The sequence below is a fragment of the Pteropus vampyrus genome, unplaced genomic scaffold, assembly GCF_000151845.1.
Source record: "Pteropus vampyrus isolate Shadow unplaced genomic scaffold, Pvam_2.0 Scaffold58, whole genome shotgun sequence".
Classification (NCBI taxonomy): domain Eukaryota; kingdom Metazoa; phylum Chordata; class Mammalia; order Chiroptera; family Pteropodidae; genus Pteropus; species Pteropus vampyrus.
Window position 1 is genome coordinate 2,743,506 of NW_011888839.1, and position 20,040 is coordinate 2,763,545.

The window sequence follows — 20,040 nt, forward strand, 5'->3', positions numbered from 1 at the left end:
CAAACAAGGAAATTATTTGGATTACATGTAAGAGCCTCTTTTGCTTTAATTAATCAAGCAAACATTCATTTATTCAGCAAATATTTAATGAATGTCTACTACATGCCAGTCACTTTGCTAACCTCAGGAATACAAGTACAAATATGTATTTGGACTCTCAAATCAGCCCTAGTTTACTAGGGAGGTACATGAAAGAAAATAATTGTACATGCAGTATGCCAAATGCAGTAGTAGAGATAAGTGCTGTGGCTGATTGAAAGCATAGTATGGCTTAGAAATGGGGAGGGGTGGTTCCATGGAAGCTTGCCGACTGGCCACAGAGCACCTTTTAGTAATGAGTTGGAGTTTGGCAGATTCAGAATGTTACCATGTCAGTGACCTAGAGTTGAATATATTCTTATGCTATCTTAGAATTTGAAGTAGATTTATCACAAAGATTTTCCTTTCATGATTACAACTTAGTAAGATATGAATTGTTAGTTCCAGGGTCCCACACGGTGGATTTGCTAATATCATGGGTGGAAGTGGATTGCAAAACTTTACAATTGCTGCTGTGCCATATACTCCAAATCTTCTACCCACTTCAAGCACATGGTATGTTAAGTTGTTTTATTTAAATGCATTTTGGATTGTTTTGATTAATATTGAGTAATCAAAAGTTTACTGTATTGCTACATTGAGAGGAAAACCTCAACAGAGATTTCTATCAGCATTTTGGAATCACTGAAAAATAAGTTGCTACATAGTTCCTTGCCTCTCTCTTTTTTGGTAGGGAATATATGGAGGAAACTAGCTATAATTTAATTGAATATAATTCAACTATCACTAAAGTTAAACTGTCATAATATCGCTGAGTTACACCATCATTTCAAACTAAATCGCCCTATTGCTTATTTATTTTGGGCTGAAACAAAGTTATTTTCTTCCACTACATTTGCATGCTAAAGGAAACTGCAATGCAGCAGTTTTTGTTTTTTTGTTTTTTTACTTTTTAAATACTACTGCAGGGTTTTCCAATTTGAATGCAAATTTGACAGGGTGGTTTTATGTTAATTTTGCCTAATGTTTTCACTGCTAGACAAACGAATTAGAAATTTCATAAATTTCTTTTTTAATGGTGTTGTATATATTTTTTTAAAGCATCAACATGCTCAAGTTACCTGAATATCCAAGTAAAGAAATACTCAAGGACAGACTTCTTGTGGCATTACATTGTGGCAGCTATGGTTACACAATGGCATAACAAAGTCTGGAAAATTCATCTGACTACTGATGTACAATTCAGAATGGCAGAAGTAATTTAGGAAACTGGCAACAGAAAAGCATTCCTCAATGCAGCCTATAGGCAGGATTGATGTTTAAAATTCATGAAGGATCAGGTTTTCTCCCCCCACCCCAGGCCTGCCTTTTTTCCCTTTTATATCTTCTCAATTTGTGATACAATTAGAAAAATATAAAATCACAGTTATCTTCATTTAAAAAAATGCTAATTGAAAGTAGTAGAAACTGCCCTTTATTGATGTTTCTTTAACCTTATACAAGATTGTGTTAAGGCAAAATCTTCTACATTCCACCTCTGCTGTGTAACTGTCTTGTTTAAAAGGATGTTTTCTCTTTATTTTCCTATATATTAAAATACATTAGAACATCCAGCCTGGTATGTTCTGTTGCATGTAAAGTGCCATTTATATTTTGGAAAACTATTGTATAGACTGGATTAATTGAGGTTGTATATAAAGCCACAAATATGTATTTTCCCATATTGAATCTATATTGCAATGATGTTTTTTAGCTTTTTAATATTTTAATATATATTGTATAGTTTAGACGATGTGACTAATCTGATGAAATGACATCTAGTTTATGTATTAAAGCTTATACTGTATTGTATGAATTATTTACATCATTCAGTGGTCAGTTTTCCATATATATTGTGGTCAAAGTTTTTCTTATGCCTTATTTTAATTTATATTTTAGGTAAAATTAAAATATAATATTTTACTATATCTCTCAAATAACTTGTTTTATCTGTGACTTCTGAAGACACAATTTAAAGAAGTAATCTGATGTGCAGATTACAATTTAAATATGTAATTTTTCTTAAATTCACTTTTTACGACTAAAATGTTGAGTTCCAGTGAAATATGCCTAATGCATAATGTTGGTTTTTAAATTTTAGGGTGTCTAATCAATTTTTATTTTGAAAAGACACACTTGAGTAGTTACAGCATATCTTTTAAGGGGAAGTAGGAACATACACATATTTAGAAATGCTAATGAAGAAATTTGTAATGTTTAGGACTTTGCATCCAGAAACTAAAAGCAGACTATCCAGTGGCATATCCGTGGCTATGCATATCCATGCATATTTTCTCATATGATCCGCTGGTATATTTGTCATTGACAAATGTAGACAATGTATATGTCCATATAGACAAATATGTATTGTGTATATACGTATATAGACATATACATTGAAAGCTTTGCTAAGTTATAAAGCTTCTTTAATATATTTTTTAGTTCTCATTTGTTATATGTTTTAGATATTAAAACATCTCTCAATGGATTACATTAAAAACTAGGAATTCCTTAAAAATTACTGTTAGCTCTAAAATTAAGATTTATATGCTTTATAATACATGAAGGTAATAATTTTTTAAAGTTTGGTTTTTAAAACTTAATTGTAGAAGAGAGCGTGGCCTTATGTATTTTCAGATAAGTAACTGACTTATTTAATATTACATTTAATTTTAATGTTTATAAACATTAATTTCTGTTTATAATTACACAGTACATTGGTTTTGTCAGATTGGTCCCTTTGCAAGTATTTATGTAGATGAAATAATAAAACATTAAAAATATCATGGTATTTTATCCATGAATTTAAATAGATCTGGCAATTTCAGGGTTTATTCTTTTACATTATCCTTATTTTTTAAACCATAGAATGTAGTTAATATAAAAAAGATTTTATATGTATTAAAAATACTCTTTAATCTAGAGGCAGCAAGGCTTTTTAGTTTATTGTATTCCTACAATTTCTTCTATAAGTAGATGGATATGTTGAATGGAAGGTAGTATAGAAAGTGATTAGAGATTCTCTTTCCCTTTGGGTAAAAGAAGATTACACTAATAGGAAAATGACTCAAGTCTTAAAACCTGTAGTAGTTCCATATAAGAAAGAAAACAAACACAGCACTCTAAGGAAATAAAAATGTAAGTCAAGGGAACATTTTATAGTAACCTGATTAATGAAACATCTGGGCCAGAGTTAAGTTATTCAAATAGTTTCAGTGGATAGTGACCACATAGTTCATCCAAAAACTAAATGTGATCTAAGAAAATCCCAGCATTAAAGCAATACGTTGAATATAGCCGATTGCCATGACAATCTTTGTTGGATGTGGGATGATGGGAGGCATGAAAGTTTTAAAGCATAGGTCACCAGTTGGAGGTCCAACAGATGATTCCTTGTTAGAAAAGGTAATTGAGAGGGTGCGACCTGAGAATTGGACCTGGGCAATCAGAGGCTCCTCACCTCCTCCCTGTCCTTTTAATGTATGTACTGCCCACCATGCCCACCGTGGGAGCCATTTTCAAGGACACAGCCTTGACAGAGCAATGTGTAAAGACCATCTGTAAGGTATATGTGACTGTTCCCAGTTAAGGCCTCTATATAAACTTTCAGGATTTGGCAGGTGAGTGCGAAGATCTACTTGTCTTGCAGCCGTCCAAGATAAGCTGGTAAGTTCCCTTGTTTGTTATAACTGCCACCTACCAATCTGGAGTTGTCTGCCTCTTTCTTTGGTTTCTCCTTGCTCTCTGTGTATGGGGCCTGGTTTCACATTTCACTGGGGAAGCTCCCAAAGTTTTGTACCAACATTTCCACTCACACATGTGTTTTGTTAGTAATGTCAATTCTAAAATTTTAATTAGTTGTTAACATTAAAAAAATCTGGAGATTTCATGCAGAAGTCTAGATTTGGGGCTTATGAGAGGTCCGAATCCAACGACATTGAGCACAGATTCCTAGAAGGCATTATTAGTAGACTGGACTTGAGTAGAAGCTGCTGCTTTTGATGACTGAGTATGCTCTCCAGTTTGCCATTTTCTTACCCTAGTCTGTTCACTAATTTGTTACCTTCCTGGCCATTGACAGCATTGAAGTTTGCTTTAAAAAATCTTCGTTGATCATAAATATTCTCCTAGAGTGTTAATTGGTACACATTTTTTGGAAGGCAGTTTGGCAATACCAGATTTTTAAAAAATGTACACATTCTCCTTGACTCAACAATTATACTTTCAAGAACTTATCTTAAGGATATACCTGTTCATGTATGTAAAAGTATTTGTACAAGAGTGTCACTGAAGCCTTGTTTGTTATAGAGAAAAACTGGAAATAATTTAAATGTTTATCAGTAAGGGGTTACTAATAAATTGTGTTACATCTATATCCTAGAATATTAATTAATATTTATAAAAGATCTACACATACTGATATATAAATTTTCTAAGGTATGGTAAATGAAATAAGATGTATAGAAGAGCAGTTAGTGTGTAAATAAAATATACACAGGGTTACATTCAAGAAAAATTTAGAAGTCAGAGACTATTGCTATATCTGAGAAAAGCATTGTAAAATGGGATCAGGGCTTCTATTATGAAAGCATTTTTTCCTGTTTGTCTAAATCACAAACCTGCATTATTTTTTTATATTGAAAGAAATATCCAGTATCTTTAATCAAGGGTAACAAATATTACTAATACATTTTACTGAATTTATAAAATGCAGTAGCAGTGGTAGTAAGCAACATTTTCATAATCACAACTTTATAAAGTGGTGAATTTAAGTCTTGTAATTAAACTCTTTTGCAAAGTGAAAGAAAGGAATGTTCCCTTTCCTTCAAAGCTTTATTTCCACAATGCCTGATAATTAGCACTGTTTATAGCTGTCTAAAGTTCTAATAGAGATTTATTTGAATTTATACTTTTCTCCCCATTTTTTTTAAAATAACAAAAGTGGTACTTAACATGAGAAAATCTGGTAAGCATGGATTTGTGTACTAGCTAGAAAAAAGCAATAAATTATAATTCTACTACCCAACAGTTGTGATTCCTTCTAGTCTTTCTCAATGCGTTTTTTCCGTAATTGAGTTCATAAAGAATACAGCATTTAGTATGTCCCTTATTTATTCTGTATTATCTTTTAAATGTTTCCCATGTCATTACAGCTCATTTGTAAACATTTTTTTAAATGGTGGCATAATATTCTATTGTATGGATGTATAATTTACTTGACCACGTCTCTAAAATTTTTAACACTTAAATTTCTAATACTTTTGCTTTTATAAGTAACAAGTGGTCTGTTTTAGCTCTATTTAGGGTGTAGAAGTGGTAAAGTTTTCTGGTTGTTTTGTCAAAATGTCCATCAATTGCTCCGTGGCTGTGGAATGACAATTGGAAGGCCCAAGAAAGGGCTGTTGTAACTCAGAACCCTTTAGTGGGTAGGACCAGGTGGGATTTTTTCAGCATCATGATTCGGGCTCTGTGGCCTATCAGAGTATAAAAGGATTAGAAAGTTAAGTAGAAGTGCGTGACTAAGGTAAATTAGTTTTAATAATTGCTTACTTTCAGTCCTTTCCCTGAGAACAGGGAAGGAAACTGACCTTTTCGTATGACACAAACACCATTCTCAGAACCTCAAACTCAAGCATTTGCTTTTATGTTATAGTTTAACTACATCAAGTGTCACTGTGGCCCTTATGGGTTTAGTCTAGAAACTGCTAGCCTCCATTTACAAAGTTTCACAAAAATAGATTTACAGTCTTTTGGAGTGCAACCTTTTTGTCCATTGGAAAATGTATGTATAATAGCTATCTCTCTGAGTAGGTATTCAGCCAATATTAAAATTTTGGTTATTTTCACACAATTTAGGTTTATCAATGTATATCAGTAGTCATGATTGTTTTTTCATGTGAATCATTCTTCTCTGTTTCTGTGTACTTCCACAGTTGTTAGGCAACAAATTTACCTGTAAGGTTAACAATAATAACAAAAATCCCAATTTTATAGTTCAGTTTAAGCTGTTTCATTGTGGACAGATTTCTCTTAGAAGGTCCTTTGTGAAATTCTTAGGTTCTAGTTACCTCCTGATCGGTCTGGTGCAATTTGGCATAAATTTGTTTATAATCAATCCTTTCACTTTACAGATCAGAAAATTGGAGACAATTGAGGTGGTACCTTGCTTAAGGTTTCAGGGCTGCTTAACCAAACTAGAATTTAGAACCTAGATTTTCTGATTCTTATTCCACTAGGTTTTCTTTTATTCCATGCTGTCTGTTTATGACATAACTACATTATAAAAACACTCTTTTAGGAAAACACCCGCAGCCTATTAACAGTCATGTAAGATAAGCCTTTTGGGAAACTATAACTTAATAAGCTGATAGTTAAGAGTGATTAATAGGACTATATTTTTTCTTTCTCACTGTGAGACAGTAAGCTAGGGCAGGTATTTTACCATCTCAGGATGAAAAAGACCAGACGTATTGTCAGATCATAGATCATGGGTAGTCATTAACTTTTATTATCTTTAAAAAATATTCAATTTTAAGCATACTTGGTGCCTGGGAATACGCTGTGCATCTAATGTTGCAAAACCATTAAAACCATAAACTGAGAATCTATGACTCTTACTGTATACTTGTGTGAGTGAATCGAATTGTTGAGTGCAACAGAAGGGAAGTAGCCCTCGGTGGGTGCTGGATATGTAGATAGTGGAGAAAAGTTCAAATCATTTCAACAAATTCCCCTTAAATACCTCCTGTGTACTCAATACTGGTTTAGGCACTGTGACCCAGTCCCTACTCTAAAGGGAAATAAAATTCAATTGGGCAGGTGGAAAGCATATTTGAAACAGGTTTTAAAATTATGCGGTGTAATATATGATTAAATGTAAAAACCAGCTACAGAAATGTATTAGTGTAGGGGAAGAAGAGTTTAATATAAGTGACCAAGGCAGCTTCAAATATTTGGCCCAACTGAATTATTAAATTACCCTCCGGATTTGGAGACTAATAAATTGATCAACATGTTGATCGAACAAATAATTGAAAGGTTAAAAATAAGCTTACAGTATAATAAGGTTAATGTATGACAGTCTTTGACTTCTCAAATTTTTAATGAATTATTAGCTTGCTTAAGTCTAGGCTCTGGTCATTCCTTGAGAATTCTGATCTGGTAGTTTTCGTGATTTGGAGACTGTCGTGTTCATATACCAACCATATTTGAAGGTGGCTCTCCATTTTTCTCCAAAGAGTGGCAATATCTGATTCTTTTTGAAAAGCTTATAGGAGTGGGGAGGATGCTTAAAGTGGTGCTTGTACAGTTTTTATTTATACAGTATTACTCTTTTCCTAATATCTAGGAATAGAGAAAAAAAGTAAAATGGATGTTCACATTCAAATTCTAAAATTCTATATGCAGTGGCCTACTTGACGTCTTTACTTGGATGTTTATTAAGATTCTCAAACCTTAAATATATCCAGAGAGGATCTCTTGTTTCCCCATTGTCCCCCTGCCAGCCTATACCATTCTTTCCCGTCTCAGTAAAGGCACCACTGTCTACCTCATTGCTCTAAGCTGCAAACCAAGGAGTCATCCTTTATTCTTCCTTTTCTCTCATTCTCCACATTCAGGCTGTCACCAACTCTTGTTGAGTTTATCTGTCTAATACATCTTAGTCAGCTTTTGTTGCCCTTTCCCAGTCGCCATCGTCAGTTCCCTGGACTGTACTGCTGTAACACAGAAGGCGGCAGTAGAGCCCCATGGTTAGAGTACAGACTTAGGGTTAGCCGCCTGGGTTTGAATTCCAGCTTTTCCACTATTAGCTGTTGTCAGGAACTCAGTAGAGCTGAGAGAGAGTTGAACTGTCAGGTGCGTTAGGTGTTGGAGTAGCTGATTAATGCAACAAGCCAAAAAATTAAAAGTTAAGCCCTTAATCACCTATGGCAATGGTATAAACGAGAGTCTGAAACTGGAGAAGGTGCCAACTCCCCCGTTCCATTTCCGCATGGAACGGTACACTGATCTGGTGTCAGGTATATCAGCACAGACATGGGGATTGTCTCACTGTTGAAGCCCTGAACTAAAGGCACAAGTAATTCTAGGGACCCTGAGCTTGGCGGGGAAGAGTGAAGGAATGGAAAAGTGTTAGGAAAAGTCAGAGTAGAACAAAGGGTTTTCAAGGTTTCCTCTTCCTCTCCTCATAAGGAGACGTCGGCAGAGGTGTCTGAAGATCTCTGCCTGAGGCCTTAGGTACAGAGACCAAGGGAATGAAGGCATCAGGGCTTGGAATGCAAATCAAATATGCCTGGGCAAGAATGCAAATATGCAAGGAGCATCAGCGGCTAGGGGAGCCTGAGTTGTTGACTGCAACAGCCTTTAGAGACTGCAGTGCATAACCTGTGCACCAAGTCTGGTGTGCATGTCGGGGGAGGCAGCCTTCCACAGGGAGGCTTGCCAGGTAAAGCTTTTGTAATGGCCTACGGAGAGATCTGAGAAATAACAGGAGCCAGACTCCTCAGCTGTGTGACCTTGGGCAAGTCTCTTAACCTCTGTATGCTACAATTTATAAACAAGATGTAAAATTATGAGAATTACGTATTGCGTTCGTTTCTTATTGCTGCTGTAACAAGTTATCACAAACGAGATAGCTTAAAACCACACACATTTATTATCTTGATAGTTTTAGAGGTCAGAACGTTATTGGAATGAGGAAAAAATCCTGATTACATCAATAAATTTCAAAGTAAATGCTTGATAAAATTCGACCCCTCTTGATGATAAAAACTATCATAAAATTCAGATTTTTAAAGAACTTCCTTGATTTGATAAAAACAATGTACCAGAAATTCTACAGCAAATACTGTTTGTGGGGAAACTTTCATTTTCTTTATCATCTACCCCAAGGCAAGAATACTCACTATTAATGTTTGATAGAAAACTGAAGGTTTGGCCAATGCAATGATGTAAGAGAAAGAAGAGTTATCAGGATTGGAAAGAAAAAAAACAAAATTGCAAGTATTTGTAGATATTATGATTATGTACATTAAAAATAAATGGATTGAACAAAACTACTAGAACTAATGAGAGATAAGAATGATAGCATTTGTCTTTATTGGCATTAGCCAATCAGAAAATTTTATTGGAAATTAGATACTATCTACAATAGCTGCTAAGAAATAATTTCTCAAAAATTACAAAAAAATTTACAAATGAAACCTTAAAACTGTTTAAAGGACTTATGACATGAGAGTGGGGAAAAAAATGAAAGGCCCTCAAAACACAAACTTTAAGATGAAAAATTCCTTACTATAAAATTAAGAGGTTCTTTCATTTGAAGGCCGGCATAGAGAAAGTTAACAGATGACAGATTGGGAAAAGATTTCCATAATGTCGAAGTCCAACAAAGGAATTGACATACGGAATATACAAACATACCTGTATTTTAGCAAGAAAACGGCAGGAAACCCGAGAGGCAAATGGGCAAAGGATTTGGTTAGGCAATTTGCAGAAGTCGTCATGACTAGTTAACAATTCTATGAAGAGATGCAAATCAAAAAAAGAAAGTTTGAAATAAAAATTCGGTTCCACATTAGCAAATATTAGAAAATAGAAAATGCTAGATTTTAGTGAGAATTTGAGAACTCTTGAGCCCTGCTATCTAGAGTGTTAACTGATAGGGCCATCCAGGAGAAAATGCTGGAAAATCTTAGTAAAATTAAACATGTGGGTACCTATGACCCAGTCATCTCATGCTGCATGTTTTCCAGTGGAATTTCACACATGTCCACAGGGGAAGGTTATTTGCTTAATGTGGCCTTTTTTTTTTTTTTTTAGGATAGACATTTGGATTGTTCCTAGTTTTTACTATTAAAATATCACTGCCATAAATATTCTTGTTCATCTGCATTTGTGCCAGAGTTTTCCCTGCAGAATTGCTGGGTCATGGAGAATGCACACCTTTAGCTTTACTAGGTGATCCTAATTGTTCTCCAAAGTGTTGATACCAATTAATATTTTCTCTCACAGTCTGTGAGAGATGTGGTTACTCTTGATTCTTGCCAACACGTAAGATTTTCAGATTTTTCAAATCTTGCCAATATAGTTCTTGTGAAATGGTACCTCAGTGTGATTCTGATTTTCATTATTACTAAAAATATAAGTGTGATTTTTATAATTGGCCATTTGTGCTTCATTATTCTATTGTGGCAAAGAATATAATCTGTATGATATCAATCTTTCAAAATTAGGTGAATCTTGTTTTATTGCCCAGAATGTATTCAGTTCTTATAAATTACTGTCTCTGCTTGAAGTGCGTCTCTGCTCCTTGGGTAAAATGTTCTCTGTATATCCATTAGGTAAAGTTTATTACCTGTATTGTTTAAATCTTCTATGTCCTTACTGATATTTTTTTTCCGCTTAGTTTTGTGAGCTATAAACCACTGAGGTGCATTAAAATCTTAAGCTCTATTGGTGAGTTTATATATTTCTTGTAATTCTTTCAAGTTTTGCTTTATATAGTTTCAAGCTATATTCTTTAGAATTTAGTTTAGAATTTTTATTTTTGACTGGTGAATTAACTGTTTCTCATTATGTAGTTTTTCTCAGTGCCTTTTGCCTTAAAGTCTATTTTTTTTCTGATGTTACTATAGTAACATCAGCTTTATTTTGGTTATTTGCACTGTATATATATTTTTTCACCCTGATTTCAATTATTTTTTATCCTTTATGTCACAGGCTTCTAAAACACTTTATATACAGATTTTATCTATTTTTATCCAATCCGATCATTTTACTTTTAAACAGGTTTATTTTTCCATTTAAATTTACATAATAATTCATATTTTGTATTTCTATATATTATTTATTAAAACATTAATTTATGTTTTTTATTTGTCCAGCTGTTCTTTCTTTTTTTCTTTTGAAATTTAGAACTTCTTGAATCTGAAGATTTAAATCATTCAATCTGGAAGATTTAGCCATTATTTCTTTGAATATTGTCTCCCCAGAGTTTCCCTATTCTCTCCTTTAGGAATTCCAATTTGACTATTTCTGCTCTACCATCTCTTTCATATTTTCCATATGCTGTGTCACTATTCTGCAAAATACTCTGATTTATCTTCCAGTTTATTATTCTGTGTCTATTGTGTAATCATCCTTTGAATTTTAAATTAAAATTATTTTTCATTTTTAGAAGTTTTGGTTTTTTTTCCCCCAAATATTCCTTTTTATTGTTAGTATTTTGTTATTTATTTGTATTTTAAATCCTCAGGCAAGTAGTTTTTTGTGAGACGGGAACCCAGTAAACAGGAATGGGAGATTGGAGAAAGTGAAACGAGGAAGGAAGAAAGCCAATAGGAGGGTGCCCTGTGGGCTGATTTCCAGTGTGGGCAGCTGAGACTCAATTCCAGCAGGACTTTCTGAAGAAATGGCACCTCAGAATTGTCCACCAAAGGAGTAAAGACAAGAGCATTTATCCATTGGCTTTCATACCCTGTCAGTCAAAGGTTGCCCCAGGGATTCCAGCTTCCCTGTACTTCTAGATGTGCATGCATGAATGCCTAGTTGATTTCTGAAGACATCCTGACGACATCAGAGAAGCCCAGGGCCAGAGAGGAGTAAGTGGTACAGTGGAAGCAAGACTATCAGATTATACATGTCATTCTCAATTATGTAATTGCACTATCGTGTCTTTTGGAGTCTGATTCTTACGAGTATAGTTTCTACTGGCTCTACACTTAAGCACAAATGGTGCTTTATGTGTTTTTGTGAAATTTTGCTCTGAGCTTTTATTCTTTGGTAGTTTATCTGTGGGAACTCTTTGAGAATTGACTTTAAGGTTTTAACACCTTTAGAGTGGGGTTGCTTCTGATTCTGCCAGGCATCTAAGCATATTATCAACCTAGAAACATTTACCATATTCTTAACCTGAAGTTTCTTTGGTACCACTCTAGTAGTGTGATTTTGGACTAGAAGCGTTCCAATGAAGCTCTGTTTTGTGCTTATGAGTTCTTAGGAGAGATTTTTTTTTCCTTTTGTACTAGCACTGGGGATTGAGAAATTAGTTTTTCTTATATCTAATATGTAAAATGGATCTGTGTGTGGTGATGTCTTCTATCAGACTTCCACCTTGGTCAAGCCCTGGACTTTGACGTGTGACTCCATGCCCCGAGACCCTGTGAAAATCAAAGATCAAGGTAATGAGGATCAGTGAATATCATCAGAGTAAAAACTGACTTCAGGGTTCAGCTCACCTCTCTGGGTTCACATTTTCATGTAATTTTAGGCACCTCAGTTTTCCTCCTTCCTTGCCAGCTTATTAGCATTTTTTTAAAGTTTTCTGTTTTTGTCTTTGTTTTTTTTTTTAGGATTTTATTCTTTATTGAATAGAACTGAAATACAGATCTAGAAATAGTACCTTCCAGGCCATCATCTCTCCAGCCTTCAAGAATTCCTCTTTAGTCATAACTTTGAACTTCCTTATTATCCTGGTGCCTTCTCACTAAATGAGTTTTGTCATCTCTAATTATGTTGTGCCCTTTCTCCCCCTTCATCCTGCCATAACTCTGGAGAGTTTGCCAGTTTCAAGTCCTTGCAGAGCACCAATCCATTTTGTTTTAATCAAGGTAGAAGCTCCGGCTTTAAATGCTTTCTTCCTTTATCTCCAAACAAGTGTGCAGAGAGTCTTCACTGTTATGAGAACTTTCTTCAGTAGCAGTAACTCAATGTTGTTGTGAGGAAGAGAGCTACTGAGCGTTCAGTGGAGAAGCCGAAACTGCCTAGATTGATCTCATTATAAAAAAAGTTTTTTTTCTTTTAATTTTATGTGTGAATTTTGGGTGTATTCATGGGAGTTTCAGTCAGACTGCCTAGGCTGCAATACTGCCAGAAATGGAGATATTCAGTATTGCTTATAAGTCAGAAATACTAATAAAATTTCTCATAATTCAGGAAGTCTCCAAATTCATCATTACTGGCACAAAATAATCAGAGCGCGTTAGAGAATCAGTTTGCCTAGGTTGGAATTTTGGTTCTAAAATTTCCTAGCTGTGTGGTCACAGGTAAGTTTATCAACTTCGCATTGCCTCAATTTTCTCATCAGAGCAACAGTACCTGTTTCATAGAGTTATGATGAGAATTTAATAAACTAATACACAAAAAGCTCTTAGAATGGTGGAAAATATTAAGTACTCAATATGCACGAGCTATTATTACTGCTGTAATTCTTTAAAGCTTACCTTCTAGCCAATCTATTCCTTGCCGTTTGATTAAGTTGAGTGTGTGCTATTTTCTCTCTTAAAGCTCTCCTCCAGCTGTTAATAAGAGGAGGTCTTTCTCAAAGAACTCTTGTTTTATCATTTTAGAAGAATTTTCACCCCTACCTTCCACCAGACCCCACTCATGATTGCTGCATCCCCATCTGCTCTTTATTTCCTTTTCTAAAGTGTGGTAAGGTTCTCTGTGTGGGGGGGCGGGGTTCTCTGACAGTGCTACTCTACTCAGGGACAGGATTCTCAGCACTGCTATCCAACCCTACCTCACCTACCCTAGCAAACCTAACGCTAGAACAAAAGCTTCAATGACAAGATTTTACAGCATCAGAAGACCTCAAAACCTGAAACCATCATATCAAAGTTTGAGTCTCAGATCTATGACTTACTAATGACATAAGCGATGCTCCATCTCTACTGACCTCTCAGTGTTGTTGCAATAATTAAGATCTTGGTAACTGTAAAGCCCTAAGTTGGTATGGGCATTATTAAGAGGTTGGGAACCATCGTTTAAAAGATAGGAGGTGATTAAAAATGACAAACTTTTATTCTCATTTGGAGGAATCAGGCACACTGTTGATAAGTGTTTGTGAGGACAGTGGTTGTGTGATAGGAAGCCTAGTTGATGTAACATCATTAAACACGAATTGACATCACCACACACAACAGTGTGCTCCTACACCAGACCAAATGCAATGATCGTTAACTTATGCACGAGAGGCTAGCGTTTTGTGTGTCAACACGGAGTTCAGCTCTATGTACTTATTCCTCTAAGTACTTGTGACATACTATGTCAAGAGTTCACCGGCTGAGTTTCATATAGGGCAGTGTGATTCATCGGGATTATTAGGATCCTCCTGGAATAACTTCCCTGAATTGATTGCCTTTGACAGATCAGTTTGCTTAGATTAAAAAGCAATTGCTGCTGTCTAGTCAAATTTGAACACTGTGGCTAGAGGGAGCTGAACTCTAACTCTGCCCAGTCTATAGAAACACCTCGATGTGAAAATTACATCGAATGTAGTGAAGAGAAAACTGAGTTAGCAATACTCCAGGGTATGGTTTTGCAATAACACGAAGGAGCGTAAATGCCAAACACAAGTGACCCCAGGCATATGTGAAGGAGGGAAGAGTACATTGCTTTTAATGGCAACTTTATCTGTGCCCAGTGTACTGCTAAGTCAGTAACAGCGTTTGAGGTGCCACTCTGCTCCACTTTCATACAACATTGACCACCATTAGAACTGATGTTGAAAGTCTTCTGGGCTGAACAATGGAAAGTGTTTTGAGATACAGGTATCTCCCTCTTGCCCCTTCCTGAATGAGCCCAGGAATTTAATAGAAGAAACAATAGCCATCAAGAGGACTGAAATAGAAGTATACTAACATTTAAGTCATCTTTAAAAAAAAAAATGAATGGAACATCCGATTTAAGTGAAATTTAAGACTACTGCCAACAGTTACATTCCCAGCCTGCATGAGTTGTAGATAAAATGGAGGCTGAGGTGATATTAAGCTGATACACAGCTTATCTCTGGTGGATCAGCAAATAGAGGATTGAAACTACTATGAGTAAGAGGAAAGTCCCATACGTACCTTCCTTTTCATCACAGTTTCCTTTTATACATAGGCTCCTTGATCTCTTTGAATATGGAGGCTGACTGCGATGTTTAAAGTGGAGAAGAGAAGACTGGCTAATGGGCTTCTCGTATCTTTCTTAGAAGTCTAAGCCCTCTGAGAGTATAATCTTTACGTAGACATATGCTACAGAAAGCATTGGTTATACAGTTTTAATTTTAGTGAATTTTTTTCAAAAAAGCATTATGTCCATCTATTAGCATGTTTCTTGAGTTGTGCGACCATCGTGATGATTTAACTTAAGACCATTTTCATCACTGAAAAGAAACCCAGGTATCCATTAGCGATCTGTCAAGCAGAACACTGTGTATCAGTAATCAATGCCAGGAGAGAACTCCAAATACAAGAAGGAGAGCAAAGATCATCACAATACCAGCCATAAGGAAAAGTCCAAACACTTCTGCCTACTGCGTCTTGGTATCGGAGTAACCAAGGAAAACATGATCAAGCACTGGATGGAGAAATGCTCTTATATGGAGAAGAGACAGAGCAAGGTTAGCTCTCATAGTATAGTCAGTCACTCATGGCTGGCAGGTGCTCCTGGCAGCTGACATGGGGCAATTGGCCTATACACACTACTATGGCACCACAGCAGAAGGACCTTGACCCTTCCCCTGTGGATTCTGAAATACTGAAGGCTAGGATGCACCTGAGAGCCACTGACATGTACGTAAGCAGGACAAAGGGGCACTCATTAAGTATGAAACAGGAAAAGATAATACCATACAAGCTGATAAACTCGGCCACAGGCTCTTTATTTCTCGTCAAGGAAGTGTTCCAAGACGAAAGACTATGCACATGAGACTGCCTTTCCCAAACTTTGTCCGTTTGTAAAAATAAAAACGTTTTTAATCAGAGAACTCTCAGCATGCATGGGAAGTGGAGGGCCATGCTTCCCTTCCTGATGAGGAAGTGGCTGAGGACGCTGATGGGGTAGTTGCAGTGGGTCTGGTAGGGTGGAGTAGGTGCCTTTGGCCAAGTACCACAGCTGGGCTCCACGTTCTGGCTTGAACATCCTTTTAGTGAAGGCTGAACATCCAGAGGTGGATGGAAGGCCAGTATGCCCAACACTGTCTTGTGCAGGTGGAGGGCTGGGTCTATAACTGTGGTGCTGAACTGGATCAGCAGCATGACCAGTAAGGCCTGGGCATCTGTGTCAGGGAGGATAGGATGGCCGTGGCTGCCGAGTGCTTCCCAAAGGCCCAGAAGCTGCTGCTGCTGAAGTCAACGATGTTGGCCAGATAATGAGAACGTAGAGGTCAGTGCCTGCACCATACTTGGGTGCAGAATGTCATGGAAGAAACGGCACAGGAGCCCATACATGCTCTGGGCCAGAGGCAGACAGAAGCTCTGCAGCTGGAGACCTGGCATCCTCACTCTTTCCTCAGAGTGACTCTGTCTTCTCTCTTCCCAGCCCCCTCCCCCACCTCCTTTCCGTTCTCTGGGTTTGGGGCTCTCCCTTCTCCTACTAAAATACATGGAGGAGAGCAAAGATCATTACAATGCCAGCTGTCAGGAAGAGAAGTCCAGTCCCTTGCTTCTGCCTGGATATCATTCTTGGTGGGGGCCCTGGGCTACTGGCCTCTGTAACCACCTTTTCCTTCCCACTGTCCCTGTGGTGCTCCTTGGAGAGCGAGTCCTCCTCGTGGGCCGAGTCCATAGCACAGCAGCTGAGAAAGGTGGAAGAAGGGGGCCATGAGCTGCACCAGGTCGTAGGTGATGTCAGTCTTCTTCAGGCCCAGGATGCGTCCAGGGAAGTAGGGCTTTTCTCATAATGCGGCCGCATAATGTGTCTGTCCCAGGGGAAGAAGCCAAACTAGAGCAGGTTCTTGGTGACTGCTGTGACCTTAGTGAAGGCGATGGCGGTCACCCAACGTTTGCTGGGTTGAGGGATGGACGGGATGGACGAGATGGACAGAATGGCCTGAATGGCCCGCAGGAAGACGAGCACGGGCAGCACCAGGGAGGCATCCGAGGTGGTGACCATGTGGTTGAGGACGATGAAGCAGAAGTTTCGAGGGGTTGATCACACACTGGTCGACCGAGCCTGCCAGCCAGGAACCACCCGGCCTCCTCCAGCTCCAGGCTGCACAGCCGCCGGGCAAGAAGCAAATGTCTGGCCGTGTGCATCCAGTGCAGGCATTGGCTAGTAGCTCCTGAAAACCAGAGAGGGAAGATCTGGGATTGGTGACCATTTCTCGCTGCTTCTGCTGCTGCTGCAGGTGTTGTAGCCGGTGCTCACGTGCTGCTAGTGTCCTCGGTCGTTCCGCTCAGCGATTTCTCTGCCCCAACCCGCTGGATGCGATGCTTGGTGCTTTGCGGGCCTCAGCAGGCCCTGGAGCGCGGCCTGGCGGCGCGGCCTCGCTTCCAGGGGTGCTGGCGTACGGAGCATGCTCAACTCCAGTCCCCTCCCAGCCCCGAGGAACTCTCGCGGGAGAAGGTAGTGTCTTTTGCGCCCCCACGTCGCTCTTAGCACTATGGATGCACGGTGCTCAGCACTCACTGTCTCGTGGGGCTGTGGCCTGACACTTCGTTCTGCAGACCCTCTGTTGGTCTGCCTCTTGGCTCAGGCCGTCTCCCGTGGGTAGCTGCTCTGACGGCTCTTGCAGCGCCTGATCCCGCCACTGCTCCCGCCTTAGCAGCATCTGGGCTTTGGTCACCCATTCCTGGTACACCAATTAGGAGGTTGTCAGTGTCCACAGCCTGGGGTCCTTGGGCTGGACCTCCGCCTCCTCCTCACTGTTGGACTCAAACAGTAAGTATTCCCGGAGTGGATGACTGTGGCGTGGTCTAGCCAGGGCCACCACCATGGTCTGTGGTGGGGAGGAGGCCCCTGGACTGCCAGGCTCTGGCTCCTGGCTGGGGTCCAAGGGGTTCCGGAGGTGGCCACGGCCTGCCTGGCCCTGCCTGTGCTTCTTCTGCTTGCAGGGATGTGCTCCATTTGTCTTATTAGCTGGGCCAGGGACTTGTCCACTTTTGTGGGGAAGGTCGATGCTTTTGTGGTTGATAGTGTTACAGAGGGAGAAGTGCCTAGAGGCCTATAGGGCAGAGACCTGGAGCTCTGCCCTGATGTGCAGGGAGTCGTGGCTGAGGAAGGCATGCTCTAGCAGCAGGAACGGGAAGCAGACTCTGTCTGGAAGAGTGCCCGCCTCTTCTACGGGCATCCTGGTACCTGCACAACATCTCCTTGGGATCATAGTAGCCTTTGACAGTGCATACAAGGCTACAAAGCAGCAGTTGCTCTGCATTTGCTTCATGAAAATGTAAGACAGGAACAAGAGCATGTTCTTGGAGATAGTGATGTTGTAGAGAAGGAGGCCATCCCATAGCAGGAGGCAGGTGCATGTGTCTTTCTGTAGCAGGGTTGTGCTGAAGAAGCAGGTAGAAGCAGGCCAGCAGGTAGCCCACCCTGAAGATGCTGATGTGGACGGCTCCCTTGCTATGTACCACCACCAGCACATTTCGGAAGAGATGGTGAAGGTTGGCCGCCCTCAGAGTATCAGGGTAGGGCCTGCACTGCATGAAGCTGGGCACAGGGTTGGTTGGGCTCCCCCTGCTTATCCTCAGGCTCCACACACTGCTGCTCCTCAGTGTGCTTGGCAGAGAACATCTGCTACTTCTGAGAAGGTCAGAACAGCAGGAGGAAGTCACTGATGAGGTTGGTGGAGTTTGGGGCCCTGAAGAAGTCAGGCAGATACAACTACTTGATGAGCGTGGAGTTTATGGGGATGATCTGGCTCCAGTACTAAGGGTAGTCCAGGCAGGGGGATGCCCAGGCACTCCAGGTATTGGTGCAGCAGGAAGAGTGCTAGGAATAGATGGTAGTTGGGCCAGAGGCAGAGGGGATGGCCTGCAGTGCCAGTGCATGAGGTTGGCCACCAGCCAGCATCTGTGCAGGATGACTGTTAAGTTCATGTGCTGCCCAATCATATTTATGGCAGATCTCCAGCCCAAGACTGTGGAAGAACTTAATGAAGTGCTTGAGCCACCCGAGCAGGTTCTAGTCTAGCTAATGGCAGTATCGTCAGCACAGACAGCCTTTGCTGGCAGTGGGGCCAGCAGGTACTGTGGGCAATGGTGTCCCTGGCACTGGTACACCATGGGATCAAACACCAGCAGCAAGAGGATATGTAGGCGGTTCTGGGTGTAGGTTTGGGAAGCCCTTCTGCACCCCAGACCAGTTGATAAGGTACAGCAAGGACTAGTCGATCTCCATCTTCTGCAAGAGAGGGACTCATTGCAGTTGCTGGAGTACTCATGTGGGCTGACTATCTTGAGCCAGTAGAGCATCTTGCACATGATGATGATGTGGGTCCACAGGGCTGGCCATGATGGGGAGGCAGTGGGAAGGCCCACAGCAGGACCAGTAGGTGGCCTCTTTCGGGGCCACCTAGATGGTATATAAGGCCACCAGCTGTCTGCCACGGTGACCTCCCTCCATCAGTGCAATGACAGCCTTTGCCTTCTTCAGCAGCTTCTCCTTGACAAGCTGGTGTAGCAGGAGCCAGAAAATCAGAATGTGCGGAAACATGGCACGGAGGTCTAGGCATGGGAAGTGGGTTGGCTCCAACCCCAACTGGCACAGGAGCCCAGGGTGGTGGGCAGCTGGGGACCCAGGTCTATGTAGTGTAGGCCACACAGCACTAGTCCATATTGCTGTGGAGGGTTGAAGGGCCAGCGGAGCATGGCTAACTGGGGTGGCTGCACAGAGGGAGGTCCAGAACAGCAGCGCGAAAGTCAGCCAGCTATGGTAGGTGATGCTCCACACCGTCATGGCGATGAGGGCACACACATAGCTCCAGTACATGATGAAGTGGCCCAGGCCGAGCAGTGGAGCTGCCTCTCTAGGCTTAGCCAGCCTGGGGTACAGGGATTGCTGCTGGGCAGGACTGTGGCCAGTCAGGTCGTTCACCTGTCAGCCCCTGTGTCAAGCACTGTGGGTGTAGGCATCATTGCCTGGACAGCCCCTTCCTCCTTGTAGTGGCAGACCTGGCTATTTCCGGAGCCACTGGTCCACCTTGGTCAGCACTACTTTCTACTCCTCCTCGCTCTTGGCTGCATCTTTCCT

The 20,040-nt window shown here is 40.0% G+C and overlaps 1 protein-coding gene and 1 pseudogene across 12 annotated transcripts in view; one reads left to right on the top strand and one right to left on the bottom strand.

The window, feature by feature from the left end:
• HACE1 (HECT domain and ankyrin repeat containing E3 ubiquitin protein ligase 1) overlaps positions 1–2,892 on the top strand; it is an 81,477-nt gene extending 78,585 nt beyond the window's left edge. For 9 of the 12 annotated variants that reach the window (XM_011360712.2, XM_011360717.2, XM_011360713.2 and 6 more), the window contains 2 exons: positions 481–594; positions 1,141–2,892. In XM_011360712.2, the coding sequence (XP_011359014.1) occupies positions 481–594; positions 1,141–1,243 (217 nt within the window). In that variant the 3' untranslated portion in view covers positions 1,244–2,892. The remainder of the gene's footprint in view (positions 1–480; positions 595–1,140) is intronic. The other 3 variants (XM_011360716.2, XM_023530935.1, XM_011360714.2) reach the window with 2 other exon arrangements.
• Positions 2,893–16,358: 13,466 nt separating this feature from the next.
• Positions 16,359–19,746, bottom strand: LOC105292521 (annotated as a pseudogene).
• Positions 19,747–20,040: the final 294 nt, after the last annotated feature.